The sequence below is a fragment of the Myripristis murdjan genome, chromosome 1 (genome assembly GCF_902150065.1).
Source record: "Myripristis murdjan chromosome 1, fMyrMur1.1, whole genome shotgun sequence".
Lineage (NCBI taxonomy): Eukaryota > Metazoa > Chordata > Actinopteri > Holocentriformes > Holocentridae > Myripristis > Myripristis murdjan.
In genome coordinates this window covers 12,406,957-12,429,665 of record NC_043980.1, presented here as the reverse complement: position 1 = coordinate 12,429,665, position 22,709 = coordinate 12,406,957, and the positions used below count along the sequence as shown (strand labels likewise).

The following is a 22,709-nucleotide window of genomic DNA, read 5'->3' as shown; positions in this document are numbered from 1 at the left end:
CGTCTTTTTCCACTTCTCCTTTCTTTATTTTGTTTTTTTTGTGATCAACTTGAAAAACTGGCCTGTGGAGGCTGAAGTTTCCCAGAGCAGAGAGAGAGAGAGGGAGTCTGGGGCTTTTTTAGATCCATTTTGTGGGACCTACAGACTGTTAGCTCTTTGGAGTTGAACTCAGTCTTTGTCTTGAAGCCACCTGGGACTGAAAGAACAAACAAGATCCAGTAGAATAACCTGAGAGTCGCATCTCTTCTCTCTTTTGTCCTGTCAGTCATTTCCCCAGTCCCTCGCTCCTCCTGCCACTCTCTCTTCCCTTCACTGTGTCTGACACACACACTCACACGTCCATATCATCGCTGTCAAAAGGAAACCTTTTAACTCCAAAATGTCAGCTTTTCAAGAATGAAAAAATAAAAATAAATAAACAGCCTATACAGCATCACCATCATGCATTTTTCAGGTTATCCAATGCATGTTTGAAAGGTTTTCATTTACCAGATGTTAAGGATGTTTGTCAGCCCACAGATGACCATGTAATCCTGGAATTCAAACTCCCCAAAAACAGTGATGTGCATGTATACTCATGCAAAAATAACAAGTAATGTCTGTGTTTAGTCCTGCATGTGATTATGTAATTGTAAAGTCCATTATGTGTGTATAATTACAGTTACATTTCTTTACATTTCATGGAAGGAATTCTGAAATGTACAGAATTCCAATTATTTGTGTATTCATATATCACACCAGAAACTACCGTGCATTCACCTGTTTTGCTCTGCTCTTAATGCCTTCTACACACCGGTGTCTGTTTATTCAGGGATGGCTTGCTGAGCATGTTTTTTTGCACACCGGACAAAGCAGTTTGGTAATTAAGTGCCTTGTGCAAGGGAGCAGCGTTATCCTTCAGTGATAAGGCTGGGGAGAGCGTTACTAACTCATTTTCCAACACAAATTTGTCTGGTCCAAGGATGCACATGCTAACACAGAATGCAAAGTAATGATAAAATCTCAAGCTACTACCAAAATAGTTCTGGTTCTGTAAACATGCATGTGCACACCTTTAACTGGCACAGCTTTCTTGTTTTCCCATGTATAATACAGCCCTGCGCTAGTAGTCTGGAGTTTCACCCTGTTTCTATTTCTTGCTAGCATGGCCTTGATAGGCCCGTTTACTCTACACTGAGGGATTAGACAAGGATCTGGCTCGGTTTAATGTAGCAGGTCAGAATGTCTTGGTGAGCTGCCCAGGGTCTTGTGGATGGATGGATTGACAGGTGGAAGGGGGAATCAAATGGAAGCAGGGAGAGTAAAAAAAAATTTATCTTAGGACCAGGGCTAAGTGCCAAATACCAGTAAAAATTTGTCTCTAGTGGATAAATCAATAAGAATCACGTACCACCCTGGCCAGTATCTTTTTAAGAACATACAGCAAAGCAAAACAAAGGCAGACTCCCGATTGGCTGCCTGTTTTATTTTCTCTACACAAAGCAGTACCTTCTAAGTTTATGTTTATATACTGCCTGGATTGTTAAGTAACCTAAAGTGCATCCAGTGGAGGTCAACAATTAGTCACAAAAAAGGTCCCTGCAAGTGAATGATCAAGTTTTACATTAAAACACCAAATCAGCCTTGTTTCTGTATTTAATAGTTCATAAACTACTTAACTGCAAACAACAGCTCACTGCGGTTTACAGGATGTGAGGGATGGTAGCATAGAACCAACTGGATGTTAAAGGGAAACCACTGGACTTAGTGGGTGTAAAAGGTGGTTCACTTTACTCAGTCCAGCCCCAAAAAATGTTAAAAAAACAAAACAAAACAAAACAAAACGAAAAAAAAAACATATCAGTGACAACCAGCTGGCCAAAACTCACCTCTCACCTCAGATGCTCATTACATATTTACATTTACTGGGTATTCTTCCCAAGAACACAAAAGGACAGACTTACAGTCTCACAGCTAGTACTTTCACTAGTACAGCAGCAAAACAGAGTCACAAGTGTCAAAAGGTTCTTGTAAGAGGGGAGCTGCTACCTTTTTGTGGACTTGATGGGGTTCATGAACCAGAGGGGGCAATTGGTGATTGCTGCTGAGAGTGCATGGACCAATCACATGAGAGATCTGTGACCCGTGAATGGACCAATCGCACAAGAACTAGGAATTAAAGGGAAGGAGGGGCACATTTTTAGTTAACTAGTCCTTTGCAGGTGAGCCAAAACATTCATTTCAAACACTGCGTAGGACATTGTGTTTTCTTTGCAACCATGGATGAACCTTGTCCCATTAAGCAGCCACAGAAAATATTTTCTGTGGATATCTCCATTCCAAAGTAAAAAAAAATGTGTTGGTGTGAATCAGGCCTTTACCTTTATTCACTCAGACGGACAACATCAATGCCTGGTCTCACAGTTCAAACAAACCATTCTCTTTCATCTGCCTGTGAAAACAACATGAAACATCCGGGAGGGGGTGTGGTGGTAGTGGTGGTGGTGGTGGTGGTGGTTGGGGGGGTCATCTGTTCTTCAGTAGGTGCATACATATCCAAGGCAGGCAGCGCCAATAAATGTGCCCCAAGTTGGCTGGAAAGTCCCACATGAACCTGATATTGTTCTCGGCATCCAATATAACCTCACTGTGAACTCTGCACTGAAAACCCCCGAATCTCATTTATTTGTAGTATATATTAGATGTCTATGGTCAGGGCCAGTGCTGATGTGTTCCCCGAGGAAAAAGGGTACACTGTAGGAGAGATTGGATTGCAACTCCGTCATATTGCTGGTGCTGCTTGTGTTGCTTCTGGTTTATGAACTGCTTACACAGATGGAAGGGATGCAGTGATGTAAAAGTTAAAAGATCATTCTCAGGAATAACCTGCACTGTAAACTAATGGTTTGTGTGTGGATCATAAAAAAACACAGTGTTTTCTTGTTGATGTTGCTCAGTGCTAGAACTGCCAACAGGTCATTTTTCTTTTTTCTTTTTTTTCCATTTTCATATTTGTGTAAAAAATGCAATAAAGCAGCAATATAACCAGCACAACCTTTTGATTAGAATGGCTTAGACAGGAGATGGTCACCCTGCTGGCCTGGAAAGAGCACTGCTGATTGGCTGTGATTGTAGGTGAGCCTTGTCCTCTTTATTATAGCAGCTCCTCAAGTTTGATTATGAGTGAAGGAGGGATTGTAATTGCCAAAAAGAGGGGATATTTTATGGCTCGTGGCAGCCAGGCCAAACATTTTGCTCCTTGCATGTTATTTAAGCAATATCACTCGAGTGGGACTGCTATTATACTGAATATCAGCATAGCTTTAGCAAAGACTGCTGTGATGATATTCAGTGTAACAGCAACAACAACAACAGTTCTACAAATAATGTTATTCAAATAACAGTAATAAGAAACAACAGACTATGATTTACTCTTTTAATCATTTTTTTCAGCTCCACCAACACAAATAGTTCCAGCAGAAATCAAGCAACTGCATTGAATATGAACAGTTTACTGACTACAAGCTAGCTTGCCTGGAGGTTTCCACTGTAGTATCTGCTAATGCTGCTCTCTCTCCATAACACAGCCATAACCAAGACCAAACCATAGCCTGGGAGACAGTGCTGCCTATCAAAAGTGGGGGTGAAAAGGAAGAAAGCGGCCGCTGGTGTCCACACTTCTGTCCTCCCACATGTCATGATTGCCATTCACAATTTAACTAGTTATTTTTAGAAATATGTTTCTTCTTTGCATCAACGTGGTGCAAAGTTTGTTAATGTTACAAAGTAGATCCCTTAACGGTTATTACTGAACACTTGTAAATGACAAAAAAAGTGCTGTTATGCTGTATATCAGCACTCCTGAAGCACCTCTTGTGCAATCAGATTGCACCACCGCAACTAACTGTTGCGTAACATCACCTACATATCAGATATGTTTGTGCACGTGCATGTGTGTTTATGCACAGTATGTTAAGTGTAAATTGAAAAACTTTGAACTTCAATTTTTTTTTTTTTTTTTCATAATTGGAGGTGAAAGATTAAGTCTGCCTTGTTGGACGACATATAGATTTTAATTATTATCCTCTATGTAGCAAATAACTAAATTCTCCACAGGTTCTGGTCCACCTCCGCTTTAATATCTTCATGAACTTGTCTGTCCCTGTATGGATTGTTGTATTAATATTAGACCATCAAGGACAGGGCATGGGACTCTGCGTCTCAATAGCACATCAGTCACTGGCTAAAACCAGAGACAGCTCCCTGACATTAATGAAATTTCCTTAATGGCCTGCAGGCAGCTTTTGAACATTGTTTATTTTTCGGGTCTGCATTGTTATCAGCATTTATTATGTAAATCCAAAAAAAAAAAAAATATCCACTTAATGTACATCTTCGCTCTCAATGTGTTGCCCTGGGCCAGCCTCACAAGCTCCTTTCCCCAGTGATTTTTACCCAGAGGTGGTACTGCCCTGCATTGTTGACTAGGTTGTAGCTCGTGTAGGTATTTTACTAATCTCTTTGTTAAAAATGCCAGCCTCTGTCAAAAAGTAAATGTAAGGAGCATCTGCAGTTTCCTTTTCTTGTTATTTCTTCTTTCATTGTATTTAACGCTGTCCCTTCTGTCGCTCCTTTATCTGATGCTTTAGCTGAATTTTCTTCTGTAACTGCGTAGCCTTCATGCATCGCAAAATAATCACCTCTAAAGTTCGACCTAAAAATATCTCTGTCTTCCACCTCATCTCCATCTGCTTTTCAGGCAGAGGGACCAGATGTGTCTTCCAACTAGCAAGTTTGTTTCGCTTGTGAGGCTACTTTTTAAGCAAAACTTAGCTCAACATAATTATCTTAGCTGCTGCTCGGTACACAGTCATCTGTTAAATTTTACAGTGGCATCGTATGAAAGGTCTTGCACACAAAGCGGGGAAGCAGACGCACACAACCACACTGATGTTTACCATCAGCTATTTTGTAGCATTGAATGTTGGTAATTTTGGCTCTGGGATTTCCTCCCAGTTTTATTTTTCTCCGTTATCTCCGTGTCCTCTTCAGTTTAATAACCGCTGTAGTTCAAAAATGGCGTTTGTTAGGGTACTTACATTATGTCATGATATTAGGACAGATAGTTCTATTATTATGCCGCATTTGTTTGCTTCGGATGAACAATAGGGACAGATTTTCAGTGTCTTAATCAACTCCAGAGAAAATGCAGGGGCACTTTAGGGACATTTTACACACAAAAGGCGAAATTACATATGGAAAAGCAAAAAGTTAACGAGGACACAGCTTTTCAATGCATGCTTATACACTTGGCTGCAGTTTTTCCACAACTGTGCAGTGTTCAACTGTTCACAATTGCTTTGTGCGGCATTATTTCTCCAAATACATAAACTCTAGGCACACAAACCATAATGTCATTGGCAAAGGAGATGCTATTTTCTAGAAAAGGAGGCGTTCCATGTTTGTGATTTATTTCTATCAGTCTATATATGGGATGATCTCTGATGTAACTTGCTCCTCTGAGATCAGAGCCTCAGTTTATGCCAGTAGATACCAAGTGTGACTAGGTAGAGTCTAGCACACAGTATATGTGTGGTGGATAGATTTACCAAATCACTGAAAAAGATATGGCACAGCACAGCACTTATCAGAGAGCATCATGGAACATCGTATAACATATTTTCCCCATACATCAGTGAGGATGTCATGGGATTGTTTTTCCTATTTTTAATCATAATGCTGAGTTTTTGTATGGCCTTAGAAGAAGCAAACACTGTTTTCTTCACCATATCGTGTCACTTTGAAAGTTGTGAAATTACAGGTTTTATATAATGGGAGGATATTATTGGTGTGAACAAGTGCTATATACACCCACTGGTACAACATGGAGCAAATACTAATGATAATGATTTCCTGGGAGGCAAAAGTAATGGTATTTTTGATGTTAAAAATGTATGTTTTATTTTACTTTGACTCAGACAGTGTGTGGGTAAGATGGAGGGCAAACCTAAGTCTCTTGCGTCATCCACTTCTGCCCTCCCTCCCTCCCCTGCTCGTGCGGGGAAGCTCTTGCTCAGCCTCGCCCTGCCAGGACGTTCATTAACAAGAGCTGGTTGGAGGCCTGCTTGCTAATTAAGCCAGGTTGGAGAGCTCGGCTAATTAGCCACCATCGCTGTCTTGACCCCCCGTGTTTCTGTTTTCATCAGTCTCCCTCGGTTGCCGCCAACCTTTTGATCAGCCAACTGCCCTGAGCCTGTCTTTGATCTGCGGATTCACATGCAGATCGGTCTGGGATTAGTACAGGGGCGATGCCAAAGTAAAGGAAACACAGGAGAAAACGTAGCATTCGGCTTTGTTTTAGAGCTTAGCATTTTCCACACCTCACACCTATTTGATCTATCAGGATACAAAGTAGGCTAAATGGCAATTAACTGTGTACAATGTTCAGAAATGTCCCTGGGGATCACTTTCAAACTATTAAACATTTATTTAAGGTTTTTTTTTTTTTTTACTCTTATCAGTATTACTCTACCGTATTGTTGCATCTATGTTTAAATGAATAACCTGCAGCATTTCCATGTAAATATATGTCTGTTTTGCATTCATTGATTGTTCCTCTGATTGATTCATCGCACTTGTTCATGCATATTCAGCAGCACAATGGTAGTGAGTTCATGAAAGCTTTTACCTTTGCAGCTCTAACATCTGTGTCCGGTCGGTCATTCCTGGGAAAAATCCTCTGCCCTTTACGTTTCTTGAAGCATAAACAGAGGATTGTTTGGGATAAATAGAAAAAGAAGTGGGTAGTCAGAGTGAGGCACAGTGGCTGAATAGACAAGAGAGACACCATGTGATAGACAAGTGATTAAAACAAGTTTGATTTTCATAATGTACCTGAAAATACCTTATTTCCTGGTGACAGATTAATTCAATACCCCTAACCAGAGTGAATACAAGAATTAATAAAGAGTGTGATTTAACAAAAAAAAAAAAAAAAAAAAAAGAGGAAGGAGTGTTCAATGTTAGTTTCAAGGTGAATGGTGACAAATACAAAAATAATGTGTTAGCTGAGTTTTGCTGCTTTACAACTTAATACATGCCAGCATGGTTATAAAAAAAAAAAAAATCATCAAACTCAGACAATCGCTAAGAAATATTCCCCTCTCAGAAGCTCAGAGAAGTCTCTTTAGCTGCTATAATGTGAGGGAAAACAACTTGAGATTTGTTTACGCTTTATCATCATCGTGGTTGTAGTCATCTTCATTATTGTTATCATCACTATTCAATCTTCGTCTTCTTAATCTTCGCCATCATTCGGTATGTTTGTTTATGTGCTATACTGGAATGAGAGCGATTGTTTAATTTCCATCTCTAATGAGATCAATGTCCCATGGGACTGTATAATGGATATCTCTTTAGTCCTTTTTTTAGAAAGAGCCACAGGATTGTAATCACCCTCAGGCTCGTTCCCATTCACTGATGAATGCCCTTGCTTTTAATTTTTCTTCGGGATGGGTCATTGTCTTGGTGAGAGGATTTTGCCTGTGATCTCCTCCTCCCCTCCCTTTGCTTTGATAGCTGGACAGCAGAGATACACATGCACACATGCTAATACACATAGATACAAATTATGAAGACACAGCTTTTAATTATTTGTTGGTGCCATAGACTTGAAATAAGCAGCGCGCCGGTTTCACCTCTCATTAAATGCACTGTGCAGAGCCACAGCTGCAGCTACAGCGTGAACACACCGACACGGATGTGATTCTCATTCACAGTGCAGTGTTTTGGCCACTGTATTCTCAACCGTGATGATGCCGCGTAGTTGCCATGTGCCTCATCATCTGGGCAATCCTTTTGGCTGTCATATTGCCATCAATCACAGAGCGACCTGCCTGCTATGTCAACCAATCAGCCTGCCACATGCCCGCTGGGTTTGCGTCACCATGCTGGCCCGCTCGTGTTGAGCTTGGTGATTGAGTTGGTCATCTCTGAGGTTGGAGGCTCGTTCCCCTGCCGTTCTGCTAATGTTACACCACCCAGTTGGCCCTGAATGCCCTGTTAAGGTCCAATTAGGATGTAATAGGGGACATAGGCCACAGGGGTAAACGCTGCCATCCCATAGCTCCAGGAAAGGCTGGTTTAATGGACAACCTAGCGGGCTTACTGGTGCATGGTCAGGCACAGACATTAACAGGTTTCACAGCCAATGTGCTGCACATTACAGCTCTCCCTAGTGAGCCTTTATAAGTGGCACCTCGCAAATCAGTCAGGGAAGAGGGTTTACACGTGCCAGGAGTGGAAGTAATTAATTACATATCCTCACATTGCTCTAGTCGCTTTTTGTGGACTTAAAATATTTTCTTAAGCCAGTAATTTTATTTATACGTACTATAGTATTGCACTTACCTACATTTGAAATCACAGTCATTACAGAGTGCAAATAGTCAGTCAGCAAGGAAGCGAGGCAAGATCTGACTTCACCTTGTTGGTGCATTTTATTTTGAAATTTCCCAATTTTCTACTTACAAGAACAGAGTTTGACCTTTAAAAGCTTGTCATGGTAGAATTGCATGGGAAAGATCACGTCACTATGTTCTCATAACTTTTACGCTGAGTGCATTTTAAATAAGCCACTTTTTTCTTCTATTTATTCTTCTACTACAAAAAAGATCAACAACTAAAACAGTACTTTCTTACACATGCTTGGATGGCTGGTTGCTTATCATGACGTTAGTTTTTCTGTAGTAGTTAATCACTACAGCATACAGGAGAGTTAAAGAAGTCACTCCTCTTCACTATCCAGAAACACATTCTGTGTAAATGCCTTTGTACCTTTTCTCTGTTTATTCCTTGTTTTTTTCTTTGCCATTATGTGTGTATTTAGTGTGGTTTGATAGGATAAAGGATAGGCTAAAATAAGCCTTTGTCTTCCACCTATTCCTGTTTCGGCCTTTCATTTGTTATTTATAAAGTATGTATATTTATTTTATTTGATAGTCATTAGTCCTATTTCACTTAATGTGCTAGTATGGACTCTGTATTCCTGTTGCTATTTTTGGCCGAAATAAACTTCAAACTTCAAACTTCAAACTATCCTTCAGCTAATTCAGTAGTCAAATTTTAATTTATTGTATTCATTTGTCTCATTATTTTTTCCTGAACTACTGGCAAACCTATGCTCCCTGTAGGATCTGGACTATGCAGAGCCTTATAAGCTGTAGCTCTTGCTAACATGAACAGCAGCAGTAAATACAGCACCTACACCTGCCGCTGTCTCCCGGCTCGACACACTGTAAATTTTCACTGGCTCCATAGAAATTCATCACGATCACCTCAGTTTGTCTATTACGGCCCTGCCTTTTTGTCCTAAGCATTTTCCATTTTTCTGAGAACACTAAAGCCCTCTTTCACCCACCGAAAGCTGATGTGACAGTTGACAAAAGTACATGATCCATCTGCAGCTGAATATGGTTCTTAGTCGCATCACTCATTCATACCTTAGATGGAGGGAACAAAGAGAAGGGGGGAAAAACAAGAGGATAATCCTTCAGGATCAGCTGTGTGTGGGTGGACATGAGTAACTGCAGCTGGCACAACCTCTCTCTCTCCCTCTCTTTCTCTCTCTCTTTTTCTCTCTCTCTTTCTCATCCTCTTTGTCATCTTGTCTGTCTACATTTCTTTTTGTCTTATTTGTCCCTAACTAACACCTTCTGCTTGTTTGTACAGTGTGGTGTGGACAGCTGACTACAGAATGTGCACCGTGTGCGTGTGTGTGTGTGTGTGTGTGTGTGTGTGTGTGTGTGTGTGTGTGTTTGTGTCTTTTACGTTATTCCTCATCAGCAAGCAAGATGATGGGTAAATGAACTTCCCTCGTGTATGCCATTAGCAAAAAAAATCTCACACTGTGTGAGAACTAATCCATAAATTTCCACAGATATGGCCAGCTTGGACTAATTGCCTAAAAATATTGAGAAAAAAAAAAAATTGCAGTAGGTGCCTAAAGGTGCAGTCTGCCTAATTAGGAAGACTAGGTAGATGGGGTGACTCTTAGTAGATGTTTTTATTATTCATTGGTGTAACCTGTTTTTCTTCCAAATTTATTTTTAATTGATTATCTTCAGCCATATAACCTTAATTTCATGTAGAAGCCAGTACTTTCCTGTGAGTGATATGTGCATGGCTATTCATACAGATGTTTGTAAGTGTGAATGCTCCTAACACTCAAAATAACACTGTCCAATGCAAGGAAAATGTTATTTTAGGACTGTGTTCTTAACTTGTATTTACTTATATTGCCTTCACTCAGTCCCCTTCATGTATTACAATATATACAAAAAAAAACAAACAAAAAAAACACATTGTATTACTGAGCCATATGCTCCTATTGTACATGATTGTATTGTTCAGATGGTTGCAGTAGCTGTCAGAGAGATGTTTGTAATGCCTGTATGTCTGCACAGCCATTAGCATGTGATACTGGATTGTTTAACAGTCACTCAAGATGAGTGTCAGCTTCGAACTGCACATATCAGAGGTCTTTGTTTTGGCAGCCTTGATCATGTTCACACACTTGCTGTTAGAGGCTTGTTAAATGCAGACCCACCCAGGAAAGATAGCCAGCAAAATTCAACTTAATCTGTAGGTAACAGGTCCTGGTGATAGAGATTATTTTGAGTTTTAAATGTTGTTGTATGTGACATTTCTACTGTTCTATAGCTCAAAATGAGCAGCATGTGTTAAAAAAAAATTCTTCACTAGTGGCTGAGATTTTATGTCTTTCAAAAACAAATTTTCTGGTTTTAGGAATAAGCCTTCCGTCCCTTGCATTTCCAATTCCTCAAATATTCAGAACAAAATCTGAGGAGTGTCTCGTGGAGAAAGCCAGAGGGTAATGTCAAACCAGCAAACATGGCAAATAGCAATATTGATCACTGCAGCCCTTTGCTGTGCTCTATCAGCTCTCACTAAGATATGTGGCATGATGCTCCCATTACTCATGTTATTTCTCTCAGCTCCTTTCATTCATTCTGCAGTACTTTGACATTGTATTCTTCAGGATTCAGTGGGGAAAAAAGTAAAATGCAAAAATACAGGAGTGATATTCTTAGCGGTGATGCATTTTCACCAGTCAGAGTAAGTTGAGGAATACCCTCTTTCAGGGGAAATGGAGCTATCCGGTTTCCAGGGAATAAATAAACAGGTGGTACTTCAAACAGATGCACTGTAAAAAAAAAGCCTGTATAATGTTCTCAATGCAAATCCATTTAAAGGGATTCTAACTCTGAAAGAGGTTGACAGTACAGCACAAATTGAGAAAGAGCAGAAAAGCACTTTGAATGGTTGCTTGGAAAAGTGGCAGTCCTCCAGCTTTCACTCCAGCAGAGTGCTTCATAAGCCGTGAGTTAAGTGCATGGGGTTGAAATGAATGAATGGATGGATGAGTGTGACGTGAAGCCTTCCAAGACCCCACCCTGTACAATGCAAGTGCTGCAGTGCAATTATAAATGATATGTAGTGCACCAAAGAAAACCAGCTGTATTCAGCTCCAGTGACACCCAACTATTTAAACATTATGTTAACTAAATCTGTGCTTTTGGAGTATGTCACAACCAAACAGCCTATTTGTAAATCATCCATATCTAACTTATATCATCTGTCTGCTCTCACATGCAGCATAACTTTGAGCAGGATACTTCATCTTTTCATTTCCTTCCGACCTGTTCTGTGTACAGAGGAATGAAGCAGAGACGGTGGGTGATAAGTAGTTTTGCTTCACCAGATTACATCCAAGCTGCAGCCTTTGCTTGAACCCATCGATATTTGCTGAAGGTAGAAAATGCACCATTTGTTTAGGAGCTGTCTCAAAGTGGTTTGCGTTTGATAATAATCTGGTTGATGTATGGGTGTTTTTGCTTTAATCTAAAATGTGCTGCACATGTGTGAGGAGAAAGTGCTTCAGAAATGGCTTCAGGTCATGAATGTTGCATCTGTGGTTTGGTGTATTGGCCCTATAGCTGAATTGACTCATAAATGAGAACTGTGGCAGGGATCTAATTTTTTTTTTTTTTTTTTTTTTACTGGATTTGCTGCCAAGATTGTGGTCAACAGCGTGACCAAGCACTTTATGTTATAGTGGCAAGATATATTTTTTGTCACTGTGGCAGGATAAAGTAGCATTTCAGGTGGTACAATACATTATCTTCATTCTCAGTCCCAGAGCCAGTCACTCCGAGTCACACTTCAGATCCTGTTTAATCTACCAACACTTCCCTTAATCTGTTGCCATTATACAGTCAACAGAGGTTAATTTACCTCTGGATGAAAGCAGCACACAGAAAAAGCAGAAAATATGGTTCTCAAAAAGGCAAAAAAAAAAAAAAAAAAAAAAAAAAATCCAATGTGTGAAAATATTTGACAATGAAGACATTGTATAAGGCAAGAAAGACAAGTATTCAGCACAGCCTTCATGTATACACCATTTACTGCATTTGCAGCCTTTTCAGACAGAAAAATCATGGCCAAACAGAACACTGCAGACAGCTATACTTGTCTTTTTTGCATTATACAATGGCTTTCCTCTTCGATATTCACATACTTGTTAATTGATCTCTGACTGTTCCTCTATATAACTATCCTCTACATTTTGTATTTGCTGAGCTGAAGACTGGACCTATCCATCTACTGTGCTCCTCACCAGCTCTTTGACGAGTCTAGACTCTTCCATGCCTTTCTGTTTTGTCTACATGTAAAAGTTGGCCATTAAGTCAAATGCTTCTACATTTGACTATCCAAACTCAAGCAGGAGCAGGGGTACTGCACCAGTGGGCAATGAGAAGCCTTTGATACCCATGCAACCCATGCAAATTCATGCCCTGTGTTCAGGATGACAGTGCAAACCAATAACAATAGATGGGTTGTTCTGTTACTGTCATCTTACAGTACCATTAGAAAAAAATCTTGACCACACAGTGTTGCACAGGCCTTACTGTAAGTCATACAGTAACCACATGAATGCAGACAGTGTGTGTTGAGATAAGCTCAGATCAGATCAGGCTGTGAAAACCATAGTCCCATACATTTTGTCTTGTTCTGACACTTAATTCCCATGTAACTCTATCGACATTTATTGTACTAATCATTTTCTGTGAGCCTCTCTGACATCACAGACTTAATTAATGCATCATCTAAGGTCAAAACTGTCAGTCAAACTCAAACTTGAAACTGAAACTATTCTTCAGTCAGTCTGGGTCAGTGAAGCCCCATTGAGATTGAATTACTATTGCACATGGAGGTGGAGGTAAAATGAGCATACCTCGAGCATTTCCGTATTTTTCAGGCATTTTAATAAACTGTGCCCATCTGTAAAAATAACCCATCACATGTAAAACCAGTCCCATCTAAATCAACGTCCCTGACATGACTGTAAGCAGCTCTTCCAGGTATTTTTTTTTTAAAGTCTGAACTCTGGTCCAGTTGTGCCTTTTCTATTCTCTTGCAGCTGTGCTGTATCATTTCTGTTTGACGTTTGCACACTCCTGGGTGCGTTTCTGTTGCGATGATAAAGCTTGAATTGAATAGACAGAGACTTCCATCCTCTTTTATTTTTGGCGACTGCTTATATAAATATTTTATTTTGTGAGTTTTGTCCACTTAGATGTTAACAGATGTCCTGTGTTAACATTCAGTTTACTGAGTTCATCCTGGAAATCAATCCTGTGTGACTGGGCCTTAAGAACAATGTTTGTTGCAGCATCTTGGGACTAGCTGCAGCTGGAGGGGGAATTCACACACACAGACGTGACTGTGTGTTGACCAGTTCAACCATACCGCTGCCAGCTGAGCAGCTCCACAGCAGCAGCTGGGGGTTCAATGCCTTGCTCAAGGGTATGTTAGTAGCAGAAGACTAGAGAAGGGAAAGCACGCCTCCCCCCATCAACATCCACATTCTCCCAGCTGATCCAGATGTTTGTGTGATATAGAAGGATACAAGCCCCATGTCCCCCAGTCAGTAGCTTCTCAACTACCTTCTCTAAAATGCGCTGATGAACTGTATTGTGTTTCTCCATTAAACCATAATGTTTTTCATATTGTGACTAATTTAATATTTATAGACAGTGCCTGGAGGAATCAGCCAGGGCAGTAGGAGCCTAATGATACATGAAAGGCTCTGATGGCTTTGATGACTGTTTACACATACACAAACCATTTATCGACTGGGTAAATGGACGTCTTAGCCCAGTAATGGCCACAAATAACTACATTACATACACCTGGACTCTATTATTTTTGGAATGCTAGATTAGTATAAAATTGTCTGTTGTTCCATGTACTCGAAATGCCATTTCTGACACTTGAATAATAAATATGCAGGAGTGGTGTCCTATTTGTTTTCAGTTATTATGGTAATAACTGAGAGCACAGAATATTTAATGATGTAATTTTATTCCTCGGCACTCTTAATCCGGATATGAGCTCAAGTGGTGCTGCTTCAGATATGGTGCAATAATTTCTCAGTGTGTAGTATGTTTAAATGATTGTGACTGGGTGAATAGGGTAATTGCAAGTGTAAGTAAAATGTAATTCATTTACATTTCCGTGTGTTTGATATTTCACATAAGAATCTTTGGCTTTATTCTCAGACCCTGGGGTACAAATTCTCTCTCACCGTAGAAGAATGCAGCATTTGGGGCAGAATGGTGGATTTTCAACCACAATGGTTAAATAAAAAGCTGACGTTAACGTTCACTCGTATCAAAGGTGCACTGATTGGCCCACCACTTAAAGTCTCATGGCTTTTGGCCAAATCTTAGCAAAAAACGTTGGTGATTGCAGTCATTTAACAATCAGCAGTGAACTTTGTCTCCTAGGGGGGTTTTCATTTTTGTCAGACAGTGGTTTCCTGTGATGCAGCAGTGCTGATTTCAAGCCCTGCACTAACACACAGTGTGTCTGGGTGTCAAGAGGATAAAGGACACTGTATGAGTTGGCAGGGGTGATTTTATGTAGTCTTATTTTGGCAAGCTGACAGGAGACATGTTTTGGAATTATTGCTTCATACAAATACCTTTACTCATGCCATATTTTCACCCCATGACTGAAAAAAAAAAAAAAACTTGAAATTTGCACCATTTTGTATTTATGACATCATCAGTCTAGTGCTAGAAGCAAACAACTACATATGTTCTCTTAGATGTGAATGATTGAAATTAAGTAATCTAATGGATTCACTCTTTTGTTCATTGTTTCATTCACTCTAATGGTTCTCCTTCTCCTTTGGCTTCCCCAGGACCCCAGAACGAAGCATAAGTTTAAGATCCACACTTATGGGAGCCCCACCTTCTGCGACCACTGTGGATCTCTGCTGTATGGCCTCATCCATCAGGGCATGAAATGTGAAAGTAAGCACTCAGTTCATCTCTACAGCACCCTCCACAGCGGCGTCACAAGAATTCAATCGGAGGAATGCATCATATAACGTGCAACGACTTAAAAACTAGAATTATTTCATTGGCAAATCGATCTAAACTGTGTGCTTTCTGTGTTTTTCTGAAATTTTAGGCATAATTCAGCTGCAGTTTAGCCTGCATGGCAAACGGAGGCTTTCAGAGTATATCTGTCAGGTGGTATCAGTGGCATGAGTGGATGCTCAAAAAGTAAAGGAGAAAAGCACTGTTCTCTAATGTGGGTCAATAATGCTTAAATACAGTAACCTCTCGTGAATATCACTGGTTTGAGTGAGAGCGTGCATATCTGATTCTATTTTAGAGCTGCTTCATCAACATAAGTACACAGGGGGAAAAAAAATCCATGAACCATGTTGTTTCACTTTATCGAATATCACACCTCTGTGTATTTTCTCTCCTCTTTGGTTTCTGCTCATTAAATTTGCACATTGATTTATTATAGGCCTGCTGCAATGTGCGGTGGAGAGCTTTAATATCTACCACCGAGGCTTTTTGAGCCTTTATCGATATCCTTTCCTCACTCTTCTTACCTTTCATCTTGTGATTGTGGATTAAAACCTGAGCCTTAATTAGCCCCTAAATGCATCATCCTCCACCCACTACAGGCCGCCATTTATGCTTAATGATGGCTCCAGGGCGTACATAAATTGAGATTATGATGTGGACAGCATGGAAAATTATTTTGGCAGAGTCATCGCGCCTCTAATCATACCACAATTAGATTACCATGTATTTTTAAGCATTTGTGAGCCGCATAGCACCGAGGCTTGTCACAGAAGGCTTGTAATTAGGCACAGAAATTATTACACGTGTTTGTTTTGTCAGGGACTTTAAAGGACTTTAAGGGAGCCTATTGTTTTGCTTTGTTTCATTTACACATGGACGTGATGGTGTGACAATGTAGCGTTTGGTAACACACACACATTGTTCACATGCTCTCCACCCACATGCCATGTACAGTATGCATGACATCACGGGTTTGAATCTGGGTCACAACCTTGTCGTCCCCTCTCTCACACAGGTTTAAATAATCGTTGAAAATAGCGCCGTAATGTGCTGTGTTTATACAAGAAAGACATGAAATGAAATGAATATATGCGTCCTTATCTGTGTAGGCGAGCCTGAGAATGACATACTGTACACGTTTCAGTGTCTTTGCCAAAGCGTCATGCATTATTTTGTTAAAAAATTGTCCAGGCATTATGCCAGAACATGCTGTGCATTGTTTGGCATGTATTATTTTTATAAAACAGCAGAGGAAAAAATTTAGCTGTTCAATAAAAGTAATATTTGATTGATATTAATTAAATGTAATAATGATTAAATATTTACTTTCCTCCAAACAATATTGAGCAGAAGTCAAACAGCACGGTTGCCAAGGAGCACTTTATGAGTGATTTTTGGTTAGCTCATTACTGTTTTAATAATTGTTATGTGGCTATAGGTCTGTGTTTATACAATGTGTCGTAACCTTATATCATTCATAGTTAAGTAAAAAAAAAAAAAAGCAACTATGATTTGGTCATAAATCTGCTTTCATCAGGTATTTTACAACAGCCTCAGCATCTCGGCCAATCATAACAAAGGACCGCATCTATGCATTTTAGTTTGGCTAGGTTCAGATGCTTTATCTCTGATGCCTTGGGTGCAGTCAAGTACTTTTTCTGACTTCTTTGCCCTCTTTTTGTCTCCATCTCTTCTCTATCGACCCTCGCCGTCCCTCCAGCCTGCGATATGAACGTCCACAAGCAGTGTGTGATGAACGTCCCCAGCCTTTGTGGGATGGACTTCACCGAAAGGAGGGGACGTGTTTACCTCAAGTGTGAGGTCAACGGGGATAAACTGCAGGTCACAGGTAGGCCTCAGGACGCAGCCATTCCTCTCCTCCAGTACAAAACACGGTTGCACGAGACAAATGAAATGTATGGAAGGAGAGACAAATGGAACAATTCGTTGAAAATACGAAAAACAAGATTTTTTCTCCTCTTTGCGCTCTGTCAGTCCAAATAGGTCCTTTGTGATTTAGCGAGGTTTCCAGTCTGGCACAACCTGCCTTTTCTCCTGGCACTCCAGTATAGTAGGTTGTTTGTGGAGCTCAAGCTACACAAAATTACCCATGAAAAACTCATCAGCTGCAGCTCTTTCCAAAAACAATGTCAGGGAAACCCAGCGTAATCCACAGGGGTAAAGAGTTTCTGTCTCCTGCTGAAGAAGCTCATCACACTCCGTCTACCCGCCTCTAAGTCATAAGTCAGTCGTTGCGGATGGAGATTTGCCGGTTTTCTTTGGCAGGAAATAGTTCCCTGTTCTTTGTCCTCGAGGACTGTTGGGTATCCATGTCAGTGTTTCTGGAAAGAGCTGTTGATGTTGACTTTTTCACATGCATATTTTTGATGATTTGAGCTCTAAAAACAATACCCATCCAGCCCCATTGTGCCCCATTGGAGACAGGGAAGATCACCGCAGCCTGAAAACCTCACCAAATCCTACAGAACCTCTCTGGGTGGATAGACTGCACTAAGTGGTGAAGAAGATATATTTTTGGATTCAGGATTACCTTTTCCTTGAAGTGGCTTACACATTTGGCAGTTGACTTTTGAGAAACAGCAGAAACATTTCAGTGTCAGTTTTTTGATGCACTGCCCATCCTTCGGTGCAGTAGCAGCGAATGCTTACCTTGAGTTTAGTGTGTTTGTATGTGTACGTGTGTGTTCATTCATCCTCTCAGGTGGCTGCAATGGGTAGCTCAGCGCATTTTCAGGGACTACTTGTTTTGTTTCTTGAGAGTGCCTGGATCAATTTCAACACATCACCCATTTCGTCAATAAATCCAGGCTGCCCAGCTTCACAGAGACACTCACCTCCTTCCCCTTTGCTGCCATTAACCTGAATTGAATCTAGCACGTCTTTAACTCACTGCCTCACTGCTGTCTGTGATACAGAGAATCCAACTGGTAAATGCTTGCTTCTCTTTGTTATTATCATACAAGAGGTCCTGCTCAGTATGCAGCAAAGACCCAGGTGGTTCCTATTTGGAACAGGGATCGATGCAGCCTCCCCTGCTATCAAACATCCTCCTGTAAGAAACAATTCACAGTTACGACACGCTTGGAAGACGCTCCTGAACCAAAAATGTAGTCCCGTGGCGCTGTGTGGTCTGGTGCGTGGGCATTCTGTTGTTACCCTTTTAAAACAGTCACGACTTGCTCTGTGTTGGCTGGTGTTTCCGCTTGGTAAGGATAAGCATCACCAAATTGTTTCTGGGAAGCAAATTGGAAATTGGATGCCTAATATATTAATTTATGTCTCATCAGAATTTCATAAGGACAGGATCAGAGCACTCTGGCTGTGAGCAGGATGACGGCATTAACAATCACTATCTTGCAATTATTCATCCGTAGGCTACGCTGCATTATCATATCATTGGCTATTATTTTAATTACTGATGCCTCTAGTTTCAAATGCACAACTGTTTGCTTGCTGTGCACAGGAAGGATGTAACGTGATACTATTAATAACATTTAGACGTTAAGCTGAAATGTGATGTAAGGGTGATGTAACCCCAGGTGACAGGATCTCAGAGGACTCAGCAGATTCCTGCATCCTGCTCGTAGTCTGATGATACTGAGTCAATAAAAGGCAGGCCAGAAAGAGAGTCATCTGAAAAAAAAATACAATTTATACAATTTGTTCCCAGATATACAAAAGTTAATTAAAGCTATGCTGATACCCAGATTCAGAAGTTGGCAGTTTCAAAACATAATCAGCCAGCGTTGCCGAGAGTGGTGAACCTTCAACATGGCCGCCAGAGGACACTGCATGTTTCTGACAGAACACTAGTAACAGCATTTTGGAGTTAAGTGGTTATGTTGGTACGTACTGTACACGAGTTCATCATGGCAGCAGCCTCAGTCAGTGTATTTTTGTGGTGGAGCCCATTTTGCCTTGGATTTGAAAGCATGCAGTAAATCCCCTGGCTGTAATGATAGTGCATTAGCACATCTGCTAGAACAATGGGATGTTCGGCAGCAGACAGCAGGCGCACATAATCTTTCAATTTGCAGGCTAACGGGGGTCACCGCTTCACAAGACCCAGGCTCACATCAAATTATTATCAAATTATCACCAAGGGGGGACAGGGGGGACAAGGTGCTACAGCACATACAGTACTGTACGTACACTGCATGCACAGGCGAACACACACACACACACACACACACACACAACCTCTTCTAATCCATGAGAACACATATAACTCAAGTAGTGCTTGAGGTTGTCTTATCTGCATTATGGTTCTCTGGTCACAGGAATATTTTCAGGACACAAACACCGTTTCCTTTGCTGTCCTTATTTGTGATTGATAGTAAACTAACTAAAACGTATTATAAAGTTGCACTCGTGGAAAGTCACTCTGAACATGAGCAACAGCTAAAAAAGTAAAATGTAATATGTAAAAAATGGTCAGCCAGTGACATTTATGGCCACATAAAGCACCATCTCTGCCACATGGCCTGGCGACTGGTGCTGACTAAAATTGAGCAATTTGAGCTGTATTTCATTAACTACATGACTTCTGCCTTTGGAAGCCTGCTGTTCTCTGCCTGCCAGTTTATCAACTCCCAATTACATTCACACACAGGATTTTTGTATTAACTATTAGTGCCCTCTATTTGTGTCATGGAAACAAAAGCTCTTAGCAAAATTTGGTCTCTAAATTTTCTTCTGTGGCCAAGTGTTGCAATGTCCAAGCACTGTAAGCAGCTTAAATACACTTCCAAGCACATTGGCCTGGTGGATTAATGCCTAAATATTTAGTTTATACATTTTTGGCTGAAACATCTCATCCCCCCACTGCACCCCCCCATCTGGTTTTATGCACAGTGATATTTCTCACAGTTCCATCATCTGCTTGGCTGCCTGTCCCATTGAAGTAATTAATTTGAGGGCGATATCACCTCCCTGTGATTAAGGGGCTTGGACAGTGGGAGATGATTTAGCACAGTGGACTTTAAGAACCAGAGTATCGCTGCTCTTCTGTGAAGTCTACCTCACATTTGATTGCAGTCGATGATTAGATTGCTTAAATAAGCAGGACGGGTTTTCAGCCACTGATTTAGCAAAGTGGATGCTGTGAAAGGCTCAAAACTGAGTAATTCCGTTTAGATATAAAGGGAAACAACATTTCACAGACAAACTTAAGTGGGACAAAAAGAAAAGAATCCTCCTGCTTTTTCCGCCACCTCTTAGTATTCCGTCTGTTCTGCTCTCCAGCACCGTCAAGAAATCGTAATTTCCTGCTGGATAAGTTTGCTATATTGCTGTTAACCCGCTTCATATTTTTCTGGAAAGATTCCAGACCTTGCTGCATTCATTTTGCAGGGCTATGCACTGCCACAGACTCCTATTGTTATCAAGTCATGATGTGTTTGTGTGTGTATCTTTGTTTAAAAGTGTGTGCAAATATGTATGTGCATATTACGCACTTGTATTTACACAAGTGTACACATGCATGTAGATATAGGTGTGTGTGTGTGTGTGTGTGTGTGTGTGTGTGTGTGTTGGATTGAGAAGCTGCAGACGCTCAGCTCTGCATGCACGCGGTCACCCATTCCCAATGTGTACAAATGTTGTACAAAAGTGTTTGCATGTGCGCACATGCGCGTGTGTGTGTGTCTGTGTGGGTGTGTGTATAGAACTGCTGCACCAATCCGCAGCCCACTCAGGCCAGATTGTATCACAGATTACAGTTAGCTGCTGTAGACAGAACGTTAAGCAAACAGCCTGCCAACAGCGTAGTGTTACACCATGCAGAGTTTAGCAGGGAAGGTGCAATGGATAGCTCTGAGCCCTTAGCTGATACTGAGGTTTATCATACCAGAAACACACATCTGATGCTTTTATTAGTGTGTGCCAGCAGTGTGTTGAGTGTTTTTGTGTGTGTCTGTGTGTATGTATAAGCGTCTGCACATACAGCAGCTAAGTGTGCATGTGGCTGTGTGTGTGTGTACGCATACACAATTTGCGTCTGCCAACATTTCTCAGAAACAAGGTTTTTGTAGTTTGTTAATTTTTCATTTTCTTTTTCTTTTTTGTAATTTGTTAGTTTTAGTTTACACTTCTTCAAAATGGTTTGCTTTAGTTTAACTTTGGTTTCAGTTCTGCTCTTAATATTTTTGGGAGGGGCAGCACTGTCCAGTGGTATAATGACAGAAGAACAGAACAGTTATTTGGTATGTTTTATATGCATGTATTTTATATGTATGTATATTTCATATGTTTTTTAATAGTTACTGTGTAACTACTGACTACTTCATTTCAATGTTTATTTCACTTTTTTGAGAGTTAAAAATCAAGAGTTAGACATCAAGTAGATGTCTGTAGTACAAGTTTTATTCTGTTCACAAAGTCTGTGTGTGTGTGTGCGTGCGTGTGTGTGTGTCTGCTTGTGTGTATTTTTGTCTCATTCAGTAAAATTGTTCAACACCTAGGCTTAGCCTTGCTTTTAGTTTATGATAATGGCCTTGCTCAGAAACACAGGACAAGTTGTGTACACTCCAAGGTCCTTTATCTGTGTGTCTTAAATTGATAAGATTCATTGGAGCCTGTCCACAGAGAGTTTCAGAAAGACAAATACTGGAGTCATCGAACATGTTTAATTTGGCTTCAAGAGAGGAATGCTGCGTTTTGCCTCAGAAGTCCCAAATAAATTGAGGTAGATTCAAATGAAGTTTTATGGCCTAAAGTGCCAAACTGATATCTGGTCACTGTGGGAAGTCATTACCCGCATTTTATTCCCGTGAAAACGTTACAGTGCTCACTGACAAATGCTGCTTTCTTCAATGGGCTAATGAATGAAGTGTTTATTGAACTAATTGAATTTATTGAAAAAAAAAAAAAAGATAAGCTTTGGGGGTTGAACACACGCACACTGAGACATATGCACACACACAGTGACAGTGTCAGACACACAGGCTCCATCAGTTCTGCTCTCAACGGCCTGGAGCGAAGAGTGACTCTTATTAGTTATTTCTCTTTCTGACAAGCAGCTAGAGGTTCACCAGCAGCCAGAGCCAAAATGTCCTACAGGAAGTGACATAGCTGTCAGGGGAAGCAGCTAGGTCACAGTGTCCAAGAGACGGAAAAGTCTGCAAGTCGTAGGCCAGATATTTGCATACATCCCAAACATCAGAATGGTCAAAGTCTGTTTTTGTAAGTTGGGCCGGAATGGCAGTGAGTGGCGTGGTGTCAAAGGGACAAAACGGG

At 40.6% G+C, this 22,709-nt stretch overlaps 1 protein-coding gene across 2 annotated transcripts in view; it reads left to right on the top strand.

Annotated features, from left to right (window-relative positions):
• Window positions 1-22,709, top strand: part of prkcaa (protein kinase C, alpha, a) — a 213,788-nt gene that overhangs the window by 101,688 nt on the left and 89,391 nt on the right. Inside the window, exons 1-3 of one of the 2 annotated variants that reach the window (XM_030061008.1) lie at window positions 7,736-7,740; window positions 15,269-15,380; window positions 17,173-17,301. In XM_030061008.1, the coding sequence (XP_029916868.1) occupies window positions 15,368-15,380; window positions 17,173-17,301 (142 nt within the window). In that variant the 5' untranslated portion in view covers window positions 7,736-7,740; window positions 15,269-15,367. Of the gene's footprint in view, window positions 1-7,735; window positions 7,741-15,268; window positions 15,381-17,172; window positions 17,302-22,709 lie in introns of those variants that run through there. The other variant, XM_030061000.1, reaches the window with a different exon arrangement.